Consider the following 22,156-nt stretch of genomic DNA (forward strand, 5'->3'; position numbering starts at 1 on the left):
ATGAACATTAAATGATCTGGCAAAAAGTCTGGTGAACATTAATGCAGTCAGCATGCCAATTGCAAGCTTCCTCAAAACTTCAGACATCTGTGACATTGTGTTGTGTGACACAACTGCAAATTATATTATTTACCATTACATTTTTATTGGGCACAACATAATCTATAATGCAACCAAAAAAACTGTAAATGCATCCAACAAGTTTGTAGAGTCACAAGCTTGATGTAGTCATTGCGTGCTAGGAATATGGGACCAAATACTAAACATTTGACTACTTGAATACACATATACACTGAGTGTAGAAAACATTAAGTACACCTTCCTAATATTGAGTTGCACCCCCTTTTTCCCTTAGAACAGTCTCAATTCGTCAGGTGTCGAAAGCGTTCCACAGGGATGCTGGCCCTTGTTGACTCCAATGCTTCCCACAGTTGTGTTAAGTTGGCTGGATGTCCTTTGGGTGGTGGACCATTCTTGATACACACGGGAAACTGAAAAACCCAGCAGCGTTGCAGTTCTTGACACAAACCGGTGTGCCTGGCACCTACTACCATACCCCGTTCAAAGGTACTTACATTTTTAGCATTTCCCATTCACCCTCTGAATGGCACACATACACAATCCATGTCTCAATTACCTCAAGACTTAAAAATCCTTATTTAACCTGTCTCCTCCCCTTCATATACACTGATTGAAGTGGATTTAACAAGCGACATCAATAAGGGATCATAGCTTTCACATGGATTCACCTGGTCAGTCTGTCATGGAAAGAGCATCTGTTCCTAATGTTTTGTATACTCAGAGTAAGTGAATTTGTCCAAATACTTATGACACCTTCATATGGGTGGACTAGATACATAAAGTGCTTTAATTTATAAATGGTAAAACAGATATGTATGAAAATACCCTCAAATAAAAGGTGACATGTTGTACTGTCGCCTCATATTTAACATTTGATCTCAAATTCAAAATGCTGGAGTATAGAGCCAAATTAAAAGCTTTAGCTTCACTGTCCAAATAAATACATAGCCAAGTGTATCTACCTCATATTACCATAATTCAGCAGAGATTACATTTCGTGTGGCGTCCGGATGATAATCTTGCAAGGAAGAATTTCAGACCCTTGATGATGATGATTTTGCAGTTTCCATTGAGTAATTTTTTTTATATGTAATAAAGAATGCCCTATTGATTTTAGGTTCCTCAAACACATTTCCCTAATGAACTCCTGAGCCACCTAATTGAAGTGAAACCTTCATTAAAGGATTGCAGGAAGCTTTAGTAGAATAACTGGGACTTATTTTACATTATGTATGCAGTGTAATGCTGAGGTTTTGGTTCTTTTGGCCAGGCTGATCAATATGCAGATGAAACACATCTCAAAATGTTTTGCCGCATGCTGGAACTGACCGATGGGAGGGGGACGGAGGAGGAAGTGGAGGGGAGGTCTGGTGTCAGCAGTTCAGGGGTCCTGCAGGACCAGGGCTGGAGGGGAAGGGCTCTGCCACTGAGATAAATGAGGCTCCTCTCAATGAGGAACACCAGTCCCTCTGGCGCAGGCAGCAACACAGACTACTGTAGCCCAGTTTGACAAATAAACCACAACTCCCATGATGCAGTGGGCTCTGTTAGCGCGAGCTGAAATACTGCTGACACTTCTGCGTTGTTGGCAGTTTTGTGATTCAGCTAAGTTCAGAGTTTATGCATACGTGCTAGTGTGTGCACACGCAAGCACACGCACACACGCAAAGTCTCAGAAAGACACACACCAAAAACTTGCATAGTGTCACACACACACACACACGTCCTAGTCTGCATTTCTGGCCACAACAGAAGTGCTGTGATGTGGTGAGAGTTGAAAGGCGTGTGGAGAACAGAGGGAGGTTGTGAAGGGGTTGGAAGGGAGTTCTCCAGTGCAGCGTTGGGCCAGAGCGCCAGTCTTCTGACCTACGGTATGAAGGGGATATGATAAGGAAGGAGGGGCTGTCGGTGGGCTAGGTCTTATTTTAAACAGGGCTGTTCCTCTTGGTCAGGGCCCATGGTAACAGCAGCACTGCTGCTAATTTGTCTTGGAAAGGGGAATCTAGGGGGGACGAGAGAGTTGGGCGAACAGCCACACTCACCCGGCTCTGAACAGGATGTTCTGCACCCACTGGAGGACTGAGTGGTGCCTTGGTTTTTATGCAAGGTACTCCCTCTCACTGTGTGTGTGTGTCTGTGTCTCTCTGTCTCTTTCGCCTTGTCCCTTTGCCCCCCAAAAAACCGCAGGAGCGCTGCGATGCTGCCAGGAAAAAGAAGGGCCACGTCTCTCTCTCTTCGCTGTCTCTGAATCTCTTGCTTGCTGTCTCCCTCTTTCTCTCTCTCTCTCTCGCTCTCTCTCCCTGTCTTGCTCTCGCTCGCTGTCTCGCTCTCTCTCTCTCGCTGTCTCGCTCTCTCTCGCTGTCTCACGCTCTCTCGCTCGCTGTCTCGCTCTCTCTCGCTGTCTCTCTCTCGCTGTCTCTCTCTCACTGTCTCTCTCTCGCTGTCTCTCTCTCTCGCTCTCTCACTCGCTCTCTCACTCTCTCTCTCGCTGTCTCACTCTCTCTCTCTCGCTGTCTCTCTCTCGCTGTCTCTCTCTCGCTGTCTCTCTCTCACTGTCTCTCTCTCGCTGTCTCTCTCTCTCGCTCTCTCACTCGCTCTCTCTCTCTCTCTCTCGCTGTCTCACGCTCTCTCGCTCGCTGTCACGCTCTTGCTTGCTCTCTCTCTCTCGCTGTCTCTCTGTCTCTCTCTCCCTGTCTTGCTCTCGCTCGCTTTCTCACTCGCTCTCACTCTCTCTCTCGCTGTCTCGCTGTCTCACGCTCTCTCGCTCGCTGTCACGCTCTTGCTTGCTCTCTCTCTCTCTCTCTGTCTTGTTCTCTCTCGCTCTCTCTCCCTGTCTCGCTGTCTCTCTCTCTCTCTCGCTCGCTGTCTCGCTGTCTCGCTCTCTCTCGCTCGCTGTCTCGCTCTCTCTCGCTCGCTCTCTGTCTCTCGCTCTGTCTCTCTCACTGTCTCGCTCTCTCTCGCTGTCTCGCTCTCTCTCGCTATCTCACTCTCTCTCGCTGTCTCGCTCTCTCTCGCTGTCTCTCTCGCTGTCTCGCTCTCTCTCGCTGTCTCGCTCTCTCGCTCGCTGTCTCGCTCTCTCTCGCTGTCTCGCTCTCTCTCGCTGTCTCGCTCTCTCTCGCTGTCTCGCTCTCTCTCACTGTCTCGCTCTCTCGCTGGCTCTCTCTCGCTGTCTCGCTCTCTCTCGCTGTCTCGCTCTCTCTCGCTGTCTCGCTCTCTCTCGCTGTCTCGCTCTCTCTCGCTGTCTCGCTCTCTCTCACTGTCTCGCTCTCTCGCTCGCGCTCTCGCTGTCTCGGTCTCGCTGTCTCGCTGTCTCGCAGTCTCGCTCTCTCTCTCGCAGTCTCGCTCTCTCTCGCAGTCTCGCTCTCTCGCTGTCTCTCGCTCTCTCTCGCTCGCTGTCTCGCTCTCTCTCGCTCGCTGTCTCGCTCTCTCTCGCTCGCTGTCTCGCTCTCTCTCGCTCGCTGTCTCGCTCTCTCTCGCTCGCTGTCTCGATCTCGCTGTCTCGCTCTCTCTCTCGCTGTCTCGCTCTCTCTCTCTCTCTCTTTCGCAGTCTCGCTCTCTCTCTCTCGCAGTCTCGCTCTCTCTCTCTCGCAGTCTCGCTCTCTCTCTCTCGCAGTCTCGCTCTCTCTCTCGCTCTCTCTCTCGCAGTCTCGCAGTCTCGCTCTCTCTCTCACTGTCTCTCTTTCGCTGTCTCTCTCTCTCTCTCTCTCGCTGTCTCTCTCTCTCTCTCGCTGTCTCTCTCTCTCTCTCGCTGTCTCTCTCTCTCTCTCGCTGTCGCTGTCGCTGTCTCGCTCTCTCGCCCTCTCTCGCTGTCTCGCTCGCTGTCTCGCTCTCTCTCACTCGCTTGCTGTCTCGCTCGCTGTCTCGCTCCTCTCTCGCTGTCTCGCTCTCTCACTCGCTCTCTCGCTCGCTGTCTCTCGCTCTGTCTCGCTCTCTCTCTTTCTCGCTGTCTTGCTCTCTCTCTCGCTGTCTCTCTCTCTCTCTCTCTCTCGCTGTCTCTCTCTCTCTCTCTCGCTGTCTCTCTCTCTCTCTCTCGCTGCCTATCTCTCTCGCTGTCGCTGTCTCGCTCTCTCGCCCTCTCTCGCTGTCTCTCGCTGTCTTGCTCGCTGTCTCGCTCTCTCTCACTCGCTTGCTGTCTCGCTTGCTGTCTCGCTCGCTGTCTCGCTCCTCTCTCGCTGTCTCGCTCTCTCACTCGCTCTCTCACTCGCTCTCTCCCTCGCTGTCTCTCGCTCTGTCTCGCTCTCTCTCTTTCTCGCTGTCTCGCTCTCTGTTTCTCGCTGTCTCGCTCTCTCTCGCTAGATGTCTCGCTCGCTGTCTCTCGCTCTCTCGCTGTCTCTCTCGCTCTCTTGCTCACTCTGTCGCTCACTCTCTCTCTCTCTTGCTGTCTCTCTCTCACTCGCTCTCTTGCTCGCTCTCTCTCGCTCTCTCTCTCTCGCTGTCTTGCGCTCTCTCGCTGTCTCGCTCTCTCTCTCTCGCTGTCTCGCTGTTTCGCTCTCTCTCTCTCTCGCTGTCTCGCTCTCTCTCTCTCGCTGTCTTGCGCTCTCTCTCTCGCTGTCTCGCTCTCTCTCTCTCTCGCTCTCTCTCTCTCGCTGTCTCGCTCTCTCTCTCTCGCTGTCTCGCTCTCTCTCTCTCGCTGTCTCGCTCGCTCTCTCTCGCTGTCTCGCTCTCTCTCGCGCTATCTCGCTCTCTCTCGCTATCTCGCTCTCTCTCTCTCGCTGTCTCGCTCTCTCTCTCTCGCTGTCTCGCTCTCTCTCGTTGTCTCTCTCTCACTCGCTCTCTCTCACTCTCTCTCTCTCGCTGTCTTGCTCTCTCTCGCTGTCTCGCTCTCTCTCTCTCTCGCTGTCTCGCTCTCTCTCTCTCGCTGTCTCGCTCTCTCTCTCTCGCTGTCTCGCTCTCTCTCTCGCTGTCTCGCTGTCTCGCTCTCTCTCTCTTGCTGTCTCGCTCTCTATCTCTTGCTGTCTCGCTCTCTCTCTCTCGCTGTCTCGCTCTCTCTCTCTCGTTGTCTCTCTCTCTCGCTGTCTTGCTCTCTCGCTGTCTCGCTCTCTCTCTCGCTGTCTCGCTCTCTCTCTCTCTCTCTGTCTCGCGCTCTCTCTCGTTGTCTCGCTCTCTCTCTGTCTCGTTCTCTCTCGCTGTCTCGCTCTCTCTCTCTCGCTCTCTCGCTGTCTCGCTCTCTCTCACTCGCTGTCTGTCTCGCTCTCGCTGTCTCGCACTCTCTCAATGTCTCTCTCTCGCTGTCTCGCTCTCGCACTCTCGCTCTCACTCTCTCTCTCGTTGTCTGTCTCGCTCACGCTGTATCTCTCTCGCTCTCTCTGTCTCTCCTTGTCTCGCTGTCTCCCCCTCTAGCTGTCGCTCTCCCTCACTCCGGCTATCTCTCCTGCTGTGTCTCTCTTTATCTTGCTGTCTTTGTGTGTCTCTCTCTCTCTGCTGTACCTGAATAAATATGGGCTGAGCTCTTATTAAAGACAGCTGCTTCAATAATGGGGGAGAGAGAAGGCTGCATGCTCAGGCAACAGGGGCCTCCGAAAGTGTCCATTCAGCTTCCACCCCACCCACCCCTCCACACATGTACGATCTCAGGAACACACATCCCCTGTTGTGTGCATGTTTTTGTGCGTGTGTCTCTGTGTGCGAGAAACAACAGAAGAGAGGAGGCACCCTATAGTTAGAGACATTTTATGAAAAGGAAGCGTCACGCATTCTGTCTCACTGATTGGCACATGTCAATGCATTAATATAATCCGCACAGAAAATACCTGTTGCTGTGCATTACCATAACAGATTAGAATGTGAATTCTCATAGGCCAGAGGATGAGGCCTTTTCCTCCACTGTGATCTTGACCACTGAAGGTGTAGTTTGACCAGGTGGTTTACTGTAGTCTGAGGGGGTGTTCAGGACAGGTGTGGCTGGGTCAATACTGTCCCCTCCTGGCACGCCACGCCACCTCAGCCCAGCCCAGCTTGACTCCCAGTGACATGGCTGGGAACTGATTACTGAGGTTTCACCACTTGACTCCACACAGCAGCCACACACTACAGAGGGACACCATTTTACTATCTGTGCTTCTGCTGCCTGTGGATGAAAAGAGAACCTGAATGATGGTACATTTGTATATTATGAACATATGTTACTGTTTTGGAAGTCATGTAAGTTTTGTGTGTTTGTTAGAGAAGGTTTGTTTTGGTCTTCAGTGTGTGTATCTTTGAGAAATGAAAAGAGGGAGCATGTTTATGTGCTTGTCTTTGATCTCTCTCTGTTTTCTGGTGCACTTCCTAAGCTCTGACTGTGTAGGCGATGAAAGACCCAAGTTCTCTGCCGCTCCAGAGAGAAGGGGAGTAAATCTTGGACAATGACTAATCGCGTGGGGGTAAAAGAGGGAGAAGGAGGAATTGGCAGCACCACACTCAAAAATTATACTAAAACCTCAAGTGCTGACAATGAAAGCTAGAGAGAGCAGTTGTTTGTGTTGGCACAGGTTGCCCTGAAATTAGTCCATCTCTGTGACAGGCGTTGCTCAACGCGCCACTCTAAATGCCAATGTAGATAATATTTTGAAGGTTTACCCTCCTCCTCTTCCTCTCTTCCCTCCCAGCTCTACTTAATTGGTGGAAAAAGTGAGGTTTCTGTCGTGGAGTGGTTGGTTGTCATGCGGCCGTCTCTCCTCGTCTGGTCGTGGTGAAGGGGAGCAGATGAGCGAGGGGGCAGGGAGGGAGGGCGGGGTGTTTAGTCTGGAGCTCCTATCCAGGGGACCCAGAGCTGAGCTGCAGACCAGGAAGTAGTGCTCCTGAGCCATGGTGGCTCCTGAGACTCACTGGAGTCTGGCTGAAGGGTTCAAGCTCTCTCTGAGGGATGGATGGATAGAGGGGATTGATTGGTACATATAGAGAAAAGGAAGCTTTGTTGTCAAGCTACCATAAGCTATGTTTCCATTCACTTTTTTGTTTTTGTTCTACATTTAGAAAGTATAGAAAATAGATTTGACAATTGCCTGCTATGGTGCGTTTCCATTTGACATTTTTGTGTCGATAAAAACAGCTGGACGTAATGACCTCACACCTAAAAAACACATTTTCGCAAAAACCTACACTGTCAAATAAAAATGTACATGGTTTTCCATTACCCATTCAGGAAAATGTCTCATTAATAAATTGGCAACAGCCTGTATGCCGTCCCACTATCTGTTTCATGTCTCAGGTAGGCCGCAAAAGCCAGCATGGATAGAATGCAAGAATTGACAAATATTTGACATTCTAATAATTCTCATGTGCCAATGTATCGCCATGGTGAAACTTGCACTTAGGGCTGGGCCAAATGGCCTAAAAATCATATCTCTATATTTTTTCAAACGTATTCATTATATGTATCTCAAAATTATCATTTATTTCTTTGTAAATAAGCTTTGTTGCATAATTAAAGGTCAATACACTGCATTTCAAACAGTCAGGAATAATTTGATGAATTCAGGGCTTGTTAAATTATACCTAGGCTTAAATATAAGCCTTCCACAACCATTAGACCCACTAATTCATTTATCAAAAATACTTTAACCTGCTTTTTTGCAATTATCACTGGTCTGGCTTTTAGGTGTGTCTATGAAAATGCCATTTTTTGTTACAAATTTAACCAGAACCATGTACATCCACTAATAATGACCAACTTCTTGTAGCAGGCATTAAATACAATTAACACAGGTCTCATCAACAGTCTCTCAAGCACAAGCCCACGTGCTAGTGAGAAGCCAGCTAATCTATTTGCTTGTGAACAAGGTAGAACAGTTGAACTGTTATGAATACACCCTCCTGTCTGTCTCCAAGTGTTTGAACAACATAGCCTGTTCACTTTTAGATGTTGTACACGGGGCCCCGTGTAGCTCAGTTGGTAGAGCATGGCGCTTGCAACGCCAGGTTTGTGGGTTCGATTCCCACGGGGGGCCAGTATGAAAAAATGTATGCACTCACTAACTGTAAGTCGCTCTGGATAAGAGCGTCTGCTAAATGACAAAAAAAATTAAAAATGTAATCAAGTGGCCTACCTGGATAAGTAGATGCTTATTTCTCAGAATGAGAACGAGTTGCCAATTCCTTATACAAATGCATCTTTTAATGCTCATTGCACATTTTATAAAACACAGACTAGACAGCTAGCACAAGTCTGTGGCTAAAATGCTGCTAGCGGTACTCCGCACCCGACAAACTGAGCATTAATTTTCCACAATCATGTTCATTGATACTCCTGTTTTAGTAGGGTCTGCTCTGTTCTAATTTCTATTTTGGGAGTTGAGTCTCTATTACAGTAAAAATTGTAGAACTTGCATCCAGCCAACCAGAAGAGCAAGGCTAAGCAATTCAGCCATTCTTGAAAGTCAGGACAAGGATCCTGCAAAGAAACATTATTTTTATAGTTGAAAAATGTATTTAGCAAGCAGTAGGCATTTAGAATGAAATGTGGAGTGGAGCTTCATAGTTAGGCTACGTTTTGACATCACGTTCCCTGCGTACCTTCAAAATTATATTCAGCAATCATTTATTAGAAAAACACAGTTTCTATCATTTGTCGCAATAAAGAAAGTTAGACAAAAGAGAACTCTACCCGTCTAAAAGATACAAATGTTGTCCATCTTTAGAACATTTCTCCTATATCTGCCATTTCCATTGCACATGTCGCAATTATATTTTAAACCTGGGTCAATGGAAACCTGCCTACTGTGGCCTCCATAGTCTGTGTTCATAGTCTCTTGTCTCCTTCATAATCTTGTATCTGCGCACACATGCACACACACACACACACACACACACACACTCAGTTGAAGGTGTACTGACTTGATGCCTGCTCCCTGGTCTGGCTGGGAGCCAGGGAGTGATGGGTCTTTGAGTGATGCACTCCTGCCTGTGTTCTCCACCTAGCCGTCTAGCTTAGACAGGTGTGTGTTTATATGCGGATGGGTGTGTGTGTTTGTGAACGTGTGCATAAGTAAAGTATGTGTGTCAGAGGCAGTGTTGGCTGAGGAGCTGTGACAATCATCCTCCTAGCTGTCACTTTCAGGCTGGCCTGTCTCCAGGTCTGACTCCATCTCTCTCCCAGAGCTGGGTCTGTGGGGATCCTAGTCCTGAGTTCCAAGGTCAACCAAACCTGCCTCACTACCCACTATGACCTCTGACCTCTGGCTTCCCAACTGCTCCCCTACATTAAACAAGGTTTAAGTCACATCCAATTCACTCCTTAAAGTTCCGATGCAGCCGTTTTTATCTCAATATCGGTACTACTAAGCTATATGGAATTGTTTTAAGGAGGTCATACCAAGGATCATTTTGAATTTTTTGACCTTTTGAAGTATAAAAATGTATATATTTGGCCTTACTGCTATTAGCTCATACAAACGCTCATTGAATAACAGATTCACTACATGGAACAACAGATAGTCCCCAAAAACAAATCAAATGGAAGTTTGTTCTGAAGTGTCTATCCTATAACCCCTTATTGTTGTCACTAAACAGTCTCCATATACAGTGAGGGGGAAAAAGTATTTGATCCCCTGCTGATTTTGTACGTTTGCCCACTGACAAAGAAATGATCAGTCTATAATTTTAATGGTAGGTTTATTTGAACAGTGAGAGACAGAATAACAACAAAATAATCCAGAAAAACGCATGTCAAAAATGTTATAAATTGATTTGCATTTTAATGAGGGAAATAAGTATTTGACCCCCTCTCAATCAGAAAGATTTCTGGCTCCCAGGTGTCTTTTTATACAGGTAACGAGCTGAGATTAGGAGCACACTCCTGAAAGGGAGTGCTCATAATCTCAGTTTGTTACCTGTATAAAAGACACCTGTCCACAGAAGCAATCAATCAATCAGATTCCAAACTCTCCACCATGGCCAAGACCAAAGAGCTCTCCAAGGATATCAGGGACAAGATTGTAGACCTACACAAGGCTGGAATGGGCTACAAGACCATCGCCAAGCAGCTTGGTGAGAAGGTGACGACAGTTGGTGTGATTATTCGCAAATGGAAGAAACACAAAAGTACTGTCAATCTCCCTCGGCCTGGGGCTCCATGCAAGATCTCACCTCGTGGAGTTGCAATGATCATGAGAACATTGAGGAATCAGCCCAGAACTACACGGGAGGATCTTGTCAATGATCTCCAGACAGCTGGGACCATAGTCACCAAGAAAACAATTGGTAACACACTACGCCGTGAAGGACTGAAATCCTGCAGCGCCCGCAAGGTCCCCCTGCTCAAGAAAGCACATATACAGGCCCATCTGAAGTTTGCCAAAGAACATCTGAATGATTCAGAGGATAACTGGGTGAAAGTGTTGTGGTCAGATGAGACCAAAATCGAGCTCTTTGGCATCAACTCAACTCGCCGTGTTTGGAGGAGGAGGAATGCTGCCTATGACCCCAAGAACACCATCCCCACCGTCAAACATGAAGGTGGAAACATTATGCTTTGGGGGTGTTTTTCTGTTAAGGGGACAGGACAACTTCACCGCATCAAAGGGACGATGGACGGCGCCATGTACCGTCAAATCTTGGGTGAGAACCTCCTTCCCTCAGCCAGGGCATTGAAAATGGGTCGTGGATGGGTATTCCAGCATGACAATGACCCAAACACATGGCCAAGGCAACAAAGGAGTGGCTCAAGAAGAAGCACATTAAGGTCCTGGAGTGGCCTAGCCAGTCTCCAGACCTTAATCCCATAGAAAATCTGTGGAGGGAGCTGAAGGTTCGAGTTGCCAAACGTCAGCCTCAACCTTAATGAAGATTTGCAAAGAGGAGTGGTACAAAATCCCTCCTGAGATGTGTGCAAACCTGGTGGCCAACTACAAGAAACGTCTAACCTCAGTGATTGCCAACAAGGGTTTTGCCACCAAGTACTAAGTCATGTTTTGCAGAGGGGTCAAATACTTATTTCCCTCATTAAAAGGGGTCAAATACTTATTTCCCTCTTTTTTAATTTATATTTTTCTTTCTTTTTTATCCTTTCACTTTTTCATTCTATTTATCCTATTTTATTTATCTTTTTCTCTTTCTTTTTCTCTTTCTTTTTTTCTTTTTCTCATTTTTTATTTTTCTCTTTCTTTCTTTCTTACTTACTTACTTACTTACTTACTAGTAGGAGTCAGTAAATCTCAGTCACTGTGGCTCCCGTGCGTCTTGCTCTCTGAGTGTGTGGAGAGCAGCAGGCGTTTGCTTGGCAGAGGAGGGACTGTTTGCTCTTTCTACACAAAACTGCCTGAAATGGCTTTTCCATACGGCCACGGCTCTCTGATCCCAGCTGAGATCAAATCCACTTGATGGAGAGGGGGTCGGGAGGGGTAGAGGTCTTCACAGGGTCCTGGGGGGCTGTCCTGGGACAGAGGAGAGTGACGGACGGGAGCAGAGTGATGGCACCTCACAGTGAAGGCCTTTCACATACTGGGCCTACACACACACACACACACACACACACACAATATAGCTTTGATGGTTGAGTTATGGGGCTGGATGAAGGCGAGAAAGGCGCTGTCTAGTATGACCTCAGATGAACCCAAGTTCTTTGATCTGGTTTTACTACAATTACATAACCTGTCTTTATTTATTCGTGATTTTTTTTGGCGATTTGAAATGTAAAACGTAAAAGTAATTAATCATAAAGATGCTTTATGATATTTTTGTGTAACAAATATGGTACACTTTCTGTTTCTCAAAAGCTCAGGCTGAAAGTCTCAGAACTTGTGCTAGCAGCTAGCTGGATGAAGTATACCATTGCAAAATACTGCTTCTCTGGATGCTCTATTCACACCCTCAGAGCAGTGAGCATGAATGAAAGCTGTAGCTCACAGATTTGACATTTGCATAGCCAGAAGATACTGCAGGAAGTATACGAGAGAGTGGGAGACAGATCTTTAAAGCAGGGTTGACTTGCAAACCCACAGTATGAGCTATTTCCCAGCATCACACTCAGCTCAGTCAGTCAACTCTCATCTCTGATAATCTATTATAGCTACTCTCGCGTGGCCAGGTGCTGTATTCTCATGGGGGAAGCCTGGAAATAGGGGGGTAGGGGATCAGTGGTTGTTCTCTCCGTTACTGGAGTAGCTGTGCTAATACCAGGGTATTGTGTGAATGTTGTATAGTACAGAATCCACTCCTTATCCTGACCTGCACTCACAGAGAATATTCTCTGTCCTAGGAAACGGAAGCAAAACAAGCATAGCTCTGTATAAACCGGATCTATTGTTGTCTCTTAATGTGATCTGTGCAAATATTGATTGAGTGTGAGTCATTAGGCCAGTGGATTGGAGGAGGCTTCTCTGCTGACAGTAGAAAGCTCTTTAGCTTTATGGGTGTGTCTGAATATAAAAACAGCAGAAAGCAAGGGAGTCGCCAGCCAGTCCTCCACAGGGTTTTCCTGGGATCTGTCTGTGGGTTTGGATGGAGAGAGGGCTGTTTTTTGTTTTTCTTATGAGGGCCCCTTGCCAGCCCCTTCCCCAGGCAGGCGGGCGGTGTTCCACACACACACACACACACACACACACACACACACACACACACACACACACACACACACACACACACACACAACAGGCCAGCCCAAGTGAAGGAGACACCACCAGGGCAGGCCAGGGATAGCTAGCTAGCTGCCTGCCTGCTGCCTCCTTTGTTTATTTGTGGCGCTGGCTGGAGACTGCAGGGTCAACTCCCAGAAGAGAGAGAGAGAGAGAGAGAGGGGCGACGTCTCCTTACTATTTATACATTCCACTAATGTATGCAGAGGTGTGTAAGGCAGGCTCCTCTCACCCTAGCTATAGGCATACACACACACACACACACACACACACACACACACACACATATTGGCACAGTGGAGTCCTGTGTGTCTCCTCCTTCCCTCCCAGGGCCCAGGGCTCAGTGATGTACAAGGGGATTAGCCGGCTCATTTTCCCCTCTTAAGAGCTGGGGAAAGAAAACAAACTCCCGTCATCTGGGGCTGTGCTGTGGGGACTTGCCTCACACAGCTAATTGTAGTAGGTACCTTTCCATTATGATGTATGAATATCCCTCCCACCCTCTCTCTTTGTTTTTCTTTCACCCCATCCCCCCCCCCCCCCCCCCCCTCCCTCTAATTGAAATGATGTTGCCTCTCCCTATAGCTCGAGGGTCTGTGGAAACTGATACCAGTGTTTCAGAACCCACCTGGGAAAAGGCTTTTCTTCCACAGTGTACCAGTGTTCTATTCACAATTTGCTACATGTGATAATCAATACTCCCGTGTGGTGTGTTTTGTGGGTGTGTCCCGTGCTAACAGCCATTCGGTGAAGAGCATATGCCCCTCCATTGTTTACGGGCCCATTTGGTTAACGATGACACTGATGGCATTCTCCCTGCTCTCCAGGGGATAGATAGATGCTCAGTACCTGCCAGGCATCTCACTGCCTTAATGTGGATTCCTGTATCAAGTGGCTAGTTCGTGGTGGGTTTCCATGCCATGGCTGTAAAAGAGATTGGGCACTGTCCTGTTGCTGTCAGGCAGCCTCTACCGCCCCCATCAGGCCAGACAGGGGAAGAACATGTCTGTGATATAGAGACAGTCCTGGAGGAGCAGTGACAGGTGATGCTTTGTGAAGGAAGGATAGTTATGTTTTAGGCGTCTACTTAAGCCTCTGTTCTTTGAAATGCCTTCATGTCACACACATAAATGCCAACGTCATTCATACTCTTGCTGTGATTAATGTAAACCGGCCTTACAAGTTTTGCTTGCTGGTTGTCAATCACTGCAAATGAGTATGGATTTCTATAAGCGTTAATGTCAAGTGTCATACAATGCTTATGTTAACACCCTAAAAGTGGTACCCCCTTCACTAAGTGTTACTGATTCCCCATATGGCTCTCTGAGAGACACCCTCTCTGTCAGTGGAGTTGACCTGCTAGTGATGATAAGATACATGATAAGGAGTCAATGGCCTAGCCTGTGTGTGTGTGTGATGTCACTGAGACCAATTCTTCAGTGTACAATGGGGGGTTTTGGGCCGTGCCGTATCATCCAAATGGTTCAGGATATAATCTCACACTCCCATGTCCTGGAGGAAACTCCATCCCAGGGAAACGAGACTGGCCTCTGGCCCCCGATGATGAAAGACTGCTGTTGACAGATGTAGTATACCTGTAAGAGTGCTCTATGTTTGGCTCCACTGCAGGGGGTTTTGTTCCTGGACGGCTGGCATACCTTCTAGGAAATTCTGCAGAGAGGAAGTGTATTGTTAGGACGGTTTTGGGAAAGATATGCAGGTCACTACCCTGTAACACACAGATACACATACACACACAGCAGTGCTCTTGCTTTTAGGGCAGTTGTGGGATGGGGAGGGGTAGTGGAGCTGTGAGTGTGTAACTGGAGCTGGCTAAGGAATGCAGGAGTGTTTTTGGAGGAGCGGTTGGGGTGGGGAGGGTGATTAGGGGGTGACAGCTGAGTGCTGACCCCTCTATAATGACAAATCATCCGGCAGGTGTGTGGCTCTGCACCCCCACCCCCTCATTCCCAGGCCAGGATTCCCAACCTCTGCTGGATCGGAGCGCTAAAGGAAGACTTCCGGACATGAGGCCTGCTGTCCAAGAGACTCATGACTGGCCTTTCAGAAGTATGAAACAGGTCTCTGTGGAGAGCTCCAGCCAGGACCTCCCAACCACTGACCTTAATAACCCTTTACTCTCACCACACACTTCAGCCCTGATATCTTACAGTAGCTCCACCTTCAACCAGAAGGCCATGGAGTCTCGGATAGGTGAAAGTTAATTGATTGAGTTTTGACATTGCTAAATATTGTTTCTCTCACCATGTACAGAGTAGAATTGTCCAAGTTTTGTCCCGTAGTGCGGTAGTGACAGGAGTTAAGATGCTCCGTCTCTGCCATGGCCATGAGTTATGGGAAGTAACACTTCTCTTTGATCCTTTATGCTGCAAAAGCAACTCCATTCCCAGGATCAGAGAGTGTGGTCTGGGAGCAGACAGGTGCTGAGCTGCAGCCTGGTCTGGGGTCAGTGGCCAGACCGTTGTGAAAGTAAAGTGCAGTAGCAGAGGGAGGGAGACAGAGACGTACTGTAACAGCAGCTGGCTATCGCTACTAGACGGCATTGCTTCAGTGATTCATGGTTTTCTGATAGGAAGGAGCCTCTATTATACACTCACTCACAGTGGAGGTAATTTATACTGATACGCTATTGTATATGAGCACAACCCACTCAGACCTACATACAGGGATGTTTTATTACGGGAATGCAACAAAGCAACCTGCCATAATCCCACAGTGTCGAGCAGCAATGTTTAAAAGGCTGGTCCAAATGAATTAATACATTGTCTCTCGTGTCTGTATGTGGTTTAAGAGAGCACCACCAACTGTTGGCCATCTATAGGCAAGTGTGGGCATGGCAGCATTATATCTGGGCCTCTTTTCTTTACATCATGGCTGGGTTTCCCCACAGCCAGCACGTGGAGTCTAGACTGGGGCCTCGATCCAGCCAGCCTGCCAGTCCCTCACATAATGTAGCTGCTCCAAAGCAGGCTGTTTTCACTCTGCCTCAGTCCTGCAGTTATTTCACTGAAGAAGTCTAACACCCTCCCTGCCTTCCACACACACACTATCACAACACAAAGAGAAGCCACACATTTTCAGATGAAAACCACACAGAACCTTCCGGAACATTTCGGCACTTTTCTTTTCACTTTGAATTAGAGATGGGCCTCTGTGTAGTTTTCCAGGCAACGGGAGCAGGGAATACTTTTGGGGTCCCAACGGGAAATCCAAGATGATTATTAGCGTTAGCAGGAGACATTGCCCAGGTATTCACCGTTCCAAGCCAGAGAGGAAAAATGCTGTTAGCTCCAACAGTTTGGAGGCATTTGGCTCTCGGAAAGGGGTGGATGGTAGCATGAATACTGAGAAACGGATTCTAGAATAATATTGTTATTACTCCATCATTGTGGTAATGCACTGATCCAAGGCGCTCATGTTTTTAGATTCAACAGTAGGGTCATTACAGTTTGCTATTTCCATGCCGTGTAGGACAATGTATACTGAGCAAAAATATAAACGTAACATGCAACAATTTAATAGATTTTACTGAGTTACAGTTCATATGAGGAAATCAGTCAATTGAAATACATGCTGTTGGTCACAGATAATAAAAAGAAAATGGGCCTCAGGATCTCGTCACAGTATTTTTGTGCATTCAAATTGCCATCGATAAAAGGCAATTGGGTTTGTTGTCCGTAGCTTATGCCTGCCCATTCCATAACCCCACCGCCACCATGGGGCACTCTGTTCACACGACGCCATACACGTGGTCTGCGGTTGTGAGGCCGGTTGGACGTACTGGCAAATTCTCTAAAACGATGTTGGAGAAGGCTTATGGTAGAGAAATTAACATTAGATTCTCTAACAACAGCTCTGGTGGACATTCCTGCAGTCAGCATGCCAAATGCATGCTCCCTCAACTTGAGACATCTGTGGCATTGTGTTGTGTGACAAAACTGCACATTTTAGTGGCCTTTTATTGTCCCCAGCACAAGGTGCACCTGTGTGATGATCATGCTGTTAAATCAGCTTGTTGATATGCCACACCTGTCAGGTGGATGGATTATCTTGGCAGTGGTTGTATACAGTATGAAAAATGTATACACTCACTAACTGTAAGTCGCTCTGGATAAGATCGTCTGCTAAATGATGTAAATGTAAACAAATTTGAGAGACAAGCTTTTTGTGCATATGGAATATTTCTGGGATCTTTTATTTCAGCTCATGAAACATGGGACCAACACTTGACATGTTGTGTTTATATATTTTTTTGTGTAGTATAATGAAGAGCTGGACATTCTATAGGATCCATAGGGCCTACACGTTATCATGGGTTTTTGTATGGACTAAAATCACGCTGACAAATGTCATTCAGTCATCTCTCTCGCCTGCATTAGTCTATTCCCGCCCCCCTAAGCGACATAATGGACCAGTCCAAAGTGACCCATATTTACCCAATAACAGGAGGCTTTGAAAAGGCCCAGATCGAGTTGCAGCTAATGCTCCAGTGGGGCCCGGAGAGTGAAAGATGTTACCGGCCGAAACGGCTTGGGTTTCAGGGGCCTGTGAACAAAAGGCAGCCAGTCCTCTGGGAGAAAGAGAATGAGGGGTGAGGGAGGGAGGGGGGAGAGAGTTGTAAGCCTAACTTTGTCTTAGAAGGTACAGTACATACATAGTATAGTGAAATAGTAGCAGCAAAGCTGGCTCAGTGCACCGTGTATACTGTTAAGTGTCTCATTCAGTATGTGTAGTAGTCACTGTCTATTGCTGTGTGTACCAATTACCAAACTTCATTGTCTGTTTGCAAATGTTTTATAAAGCGTCTGTGTAAAATATTTGTCTGTCTGTTTGGAAGCGTCTATGCACGTGTGTGTATAAAGTAGAGCTTTGGGAGGACATGCACTTACAGGAGCAGAGTTAATGGAGCAGAACTGAACTAACGTGTGGCGTTAGGGGGGAGCAGAAAGCAGACCGACTTGGTTAGTTTAACGGCTGTAGACTAGAGGACTGGCTGGTGATGATGATACCCAAAGGTGATTTCACTCTACATCCTCCCGCTCTCTCTCTCCTACCACCATTATTCTCTCTCCCTCCCTCTCTCTTTCTCTCCTCTCCCTCCTTAGGGGCAGGCTGGTATAAAGTTACACAGAGCTCTCAGCTTTCTTGGAAGGAATGACCACACGAGTAGCTTGGGGATTAGATTAGCAGGAAGAACAGACTTAGCCGGGCTGGAAATAGACCACTTTTTCACTGTTAAAAGGGCCCAGTACAATATAATCAATAGTCAGCACTCATCTGCTGTGGGGAGAGGAGCAGGAAGCCATCGGAGAAGGCCTCAAGTGCTCCGTGAAGGACAGGCTACAGGAGCTCAGGCTTAATGAAGTTATTATTAATCACTGGGACGCCTGTTTTGGACTTGTGTGTTGTTTCTCTAGTGGGTGAAGAGTGGTCTTTATGTACAAAACCTGATCCGCCCTCTCTTCTTACGTCTGGAACTTAACCACTGATGGCTAGAATTCATTTTCTGTTCATGTCAATGCATAACACATGAGTAAATGCCATATTAATGACCATGCATACGTTATGCTCAGCAGTTGGTTTTTAGATATTAGTATTTTTTTCATATACTGTGTATATCATGTCAAACATTAAAGACACACTGACACACAGGTACACATGCAAACTGCCAAAAAGAAATGCTCCATAAACACATACTCCAACACAAGTATTCCACACACACACCTCCTCCTCCCTCCCACTCCTAGTCTCTCTCCGAGCCTCCCCACGTGTTGGGTTACTCTGTAAAGCAGACCGAACCGGAGCAGAAATCAGAGGGCTGTCTGTGTGCTCGCTTCCTATTTCACTTTGAAGATTCCCTGGCTCTCAGGGACAGGAGGCATGAAGCCTAACTCGTGTGGGGGCTTTAGCCCTCTGTGCTTGGGCTGTGAGTGTGGGAGAGGAGAGGGGTGAGTGTGTGCTGTCTGTTGCTTTTGGTCTCAGTGGCTTGAGGACTATGTTAGCTTAGTAGTCAGAGACTGTAGAACCCAGTGAGGGAGGCCCAGTAGTGTGGGGGTGGGAGGTCACTCCCCTGGTGCCCACTGAGCTGACTGACAGCCCAGGACTGAATGTGTGAGGAGGAAGGATTAGAGAAGAGGGGAGGTAGTCAGCCCTACACCCCTTCCCTAGTGGAAGAGCACCCATCACCACAGAGACCAGGGTCTAAGATGCAGTAGACAGCTCAGCTGTTTTTTCCATCTATAGCTCAGAGTGAAAATATACAGTGACTCGCCATCTTCTGGTGGGCTAGGGCTACATCTGTAAGCACTTAAATAAAAGACACCTATAATACTAAGGGTGGAGGGGCTCCTAGGCACAAGGTGTTTGTGAGTGTGCACTGTGTGGGGTTGACGGGCGGTTTACTCCTGCCTTCATATGGGGCTGAGGGAATTCTGGAGGGCTAGAAAAACCTTGTCTGAGGAAAAATCAACTGATGCTCAAGAAACGCTTCACATCAACTGCATCAATGCCCTTGCATCCAAGCTTTTGATGTGTAGACTGGGTGATAGTTTTTAAAGGCCTCACCACCTCTAAAGCCTGAGACTGTGTAGATTTGATCTTTACATCACATATACAGTAGTAGCTAGTAGCAGTGATGCTAATATAGGGATGATGGAGAGGGGATAGTAGACTAATATAGGTGCTGACATTATGATACTGTAACTGCTTTGTTACAAAATAATATTTTTAACTGACATCATGGTTCTTCTCTCTTTCTGTTGACAGGTATCTGAACCACGTGCGTACTGCCCAGCCCCAGGACATGGCTGGAGGATACAACTCAGGACTGGCGTGTCATCGAGCCATCCAGGATGCCTTTAGTGGGCTCTTCCCTCCACTGGGCTGACCCCTCTAAAACTGAGAGAGGAGCTCAGAAATATGAGGCTGTCAATATGAACTCTTTTCTCAGGACTCAAATCACCACCCTGCTCTACATTGTGGAGGGAGCCATAGACCGCTATGGATGGTGGACTATAGTCTGAAGTCAGACCAGAATGTATATGTTGCTATTTTTTTAATTATCTTTTCATTTTTATTAAAATAAATATAAAAACACATTAAGCCAGTTGTGGTCTGACCCTTGTCCTGTTTGTTGGATAATAAAACTATTGAAACAATGCCTTATTGTTGGACCTGGATAATGGACCAGTATTTGAAATAGTCAACAACACATACCAGTTTGGATGTTATTTTTAGGTGAAGACGTCACCATGATTTAGATCATGACCGCCTCATTGACACTTTAAAATAAAAACATGAACACAATTCAGAGATAAAAAATAAAATGTACAATTTAATGTCTCAGAATGACGACCTTTGTGAAATATATTCAATCTGTTGTCTCCCCACACTTATGTCTCTTTGGGGCTGGTTCTTCTATGGTTCCTGAGGAGAGGACAAAGGGTATTAGTATTTTATCAGTCTATAGTCTTTCAGAGAGTGAATGAATGAATCATGCATGTGTGTTGAGTACTGTGAATGAAAGCTCACCTGTCTCTGTGCTCTTACTGCTGAAGAGCACCTCTTTGGGGATGGTGAAACTCACACACATCATCTCCTTGTTTGGGGCCACATTCCTCACCAGATGCACAGAGCACCACCCCTCTAGGGATAACCCCAGGCTGGCTGAGGCCCTTTCCACCACGTCTCTCTGAGGGTCGTTCTCCTTAGAGAACCCATAGCAGTGCACCTGCGGCAGGTTCACATCGCAGGAAAGTCCCTGGTCCAGGAGGCCTCTGAAGGCATCCAGGAACTCCAGGGCCAAGGCAGGCAGGTTCATGAAGCAGGGCAGGCAGCTTCTGCTTCAGTGGCCCCTGGATGAAGGCCCTGCCGTCCAGGTTAAAGGTTGTGACCTTACGCTCCACCTTGTTCAGCTTGCAGTTGTGCTGCAGCCAGCGGTGGGACTCAGGGTTGAGGTCATTGGCCAGCACAGTGCAGCCACGCCGGGCAGCGGGGATGGCAAAGGGACCCACACCAGCGAACACATCCAGCACAGTGTCACCGCGTTTCAGAAGAGCCACCACACGCTCATGCTCCGTGCTAAGACGAGGGTTCCAATACACACACGAGAAATCTAACTCGTATGTCACGCCGTTCTCACGCACCTACAGCAGAGGTAGAGAGAAGATAAGGAATGAATGCAATGCCCATGCCTCTGATTTCATGACAAACTATGCTTAATCAAAAATCACAATTTCTAAGTACTTACTTTGGCCACCATATTTTCCTCTCCAGCCATCACCTCCATCTTGAAGAAGCGGTAGGTGGAGTCGATGGTGTTGGTCTTATTGACCACACAGGTCACCCCAGGGTTCTTATCCATTATGACTTGGCCTGGAAATGGATTCGCAACAGCAGACAGCATCATGTCAGTAAAACAAAATGAATCAGCACTATCGTTTTCCTCACACACACACATAATGTATTTCATCTGTAGCTAATTGACCACTCTGGAAACACAATATTGGGAGGGTGGTCAGGGATTGAAGAGAGCATCACATGTAAAATACACAATGACCTGTCAACAGCATCACTGATACCCATGCCTGTGTCTGTCTTCTGACAGATAGTACTACTTACATTGTGATGCAGAACAGTACAGTATGTTTGTAGCACTCTCACCTATGAGGTTTCTGTATGGCAGCTGGTGCTCCCTCAGGTTCATATGTGCAATGTGACCCACTCGACTAAACCCTGAGGTGACATCCTGTCCCTCTGGCAGTACAGCGCGCAGAACCTCCTCACTCTTCAGGTTGTCGTAGGTCAGCCTCAGCTCGTAGTGCTGGAGCTCTTGAGGTACTCCAAATGACCGCAACGCCTTGGCCTCTGCGTCGCTGAATGAGTTGGGTGAGGAGACAATGGCAGGGTCCAGCAGCAAGAGCCTGTCATCATCGCTGCCTTCGACCCCAACAACTCTTCGCATGCCTGGGCGCTGGAGGGCTACTTTTTCAGGCTCTTCACCAATTTATTCAGGACTTCTTTTGGCACACGCAGGGCTGGGACAACAACTGTCTGGGCGAAGGCTTCTTTATCCAAACAAGTCATACCTCGGACCTCTGGAGGAGCTGTGTATAGGCTGGGCTCCATCGCGCTGTATTGTTGCTGCTCAGGCATCTGCTTCAGAACACTCACAGGACAAGTTGATGCTCGGTCCGGCTGCAGGACCGCAGAACACTGGGTCCGGTATCGATTGCAAGCAGTTTTGAATTTGTAGTAGTGAGAAGATTCTTGGAATAATCCTGCAATGACTAATCGTAGAAGAGGTCTCCTTGAAATATTACCCGTCCTAAGCATCAACCTTAGGAAAATGAAAAACTAACAGATAATATATGTCAAATATAAAACGGATTATTGGCACACAACACTGAACGATTACTGTTTGTTATTATTGCATGGAAAGATCGTTACTTTATTCAGTAAAAACATAAACATTGAAACGTATTCCTCACCTCAACATCGCCTCT

At 47.2% G+C, this 22,156-nt stretch overlaps 1 protein-coding gene and 1 pseudogene across 2 annotated transcripts in view; one reads left to right on the forward strand and one right to left on the reverse strand.

The window, feature by feature from the left end:
- Positions 1-19,998, forward strand: part of mnat1 (MNAT1 component of CDK activating kinase) — a 46,659-nt gene extending 26,661 nt beyond the window's left edge. The window contains exon 8 of the mRNA XM_084143777.1: positions 19,419-19,998. Within this exon, the coding sequence (XP_083999903.1) occupies positions 19,419-19,539 (121 nt within the window). The 3' untranslated portion in view covers positions 19,540-19,998. The remainder of the gene's footprint in view (positions 1-19,418) is intronic.
- An 8-nt stretch (positions 19,999-20,006) lies between these two features.
- Positions 20,007-22,148, reverse strand: LOC311102409 (tRNA (guanine(37)-N(1))-methyltransferase-like; annotated as a pseudogene). Its single transcript, XR_014615779.1, has 5 exons — positions 22,142-22,148; positions 21,315-21,990; positions 20,902-21,026; positions 20,184-20,797; positions 20,007-20,078 (listed from the first exon to the last, which is right to left on the reverse strand). The product of XR_014615779.1 is annotated as a tRNA (guanine(37)-N(1))-methyltransferase-like (transcript).
- Positions 22,149-22,156: the final 8 nt, after the last annotated feature.

Source organism: Coregonus lavaretus (assembly GCF_964263955.1).
Source record: "Coregonus lavaretus genome assembly, chromosome: 27".
Lineage (NCBI taxonomy): Eukaryota > Metazoa > Chordata > Actinopteri > Salmoniformes > Salmonidae > Coregonus > Coregonus lavaretus.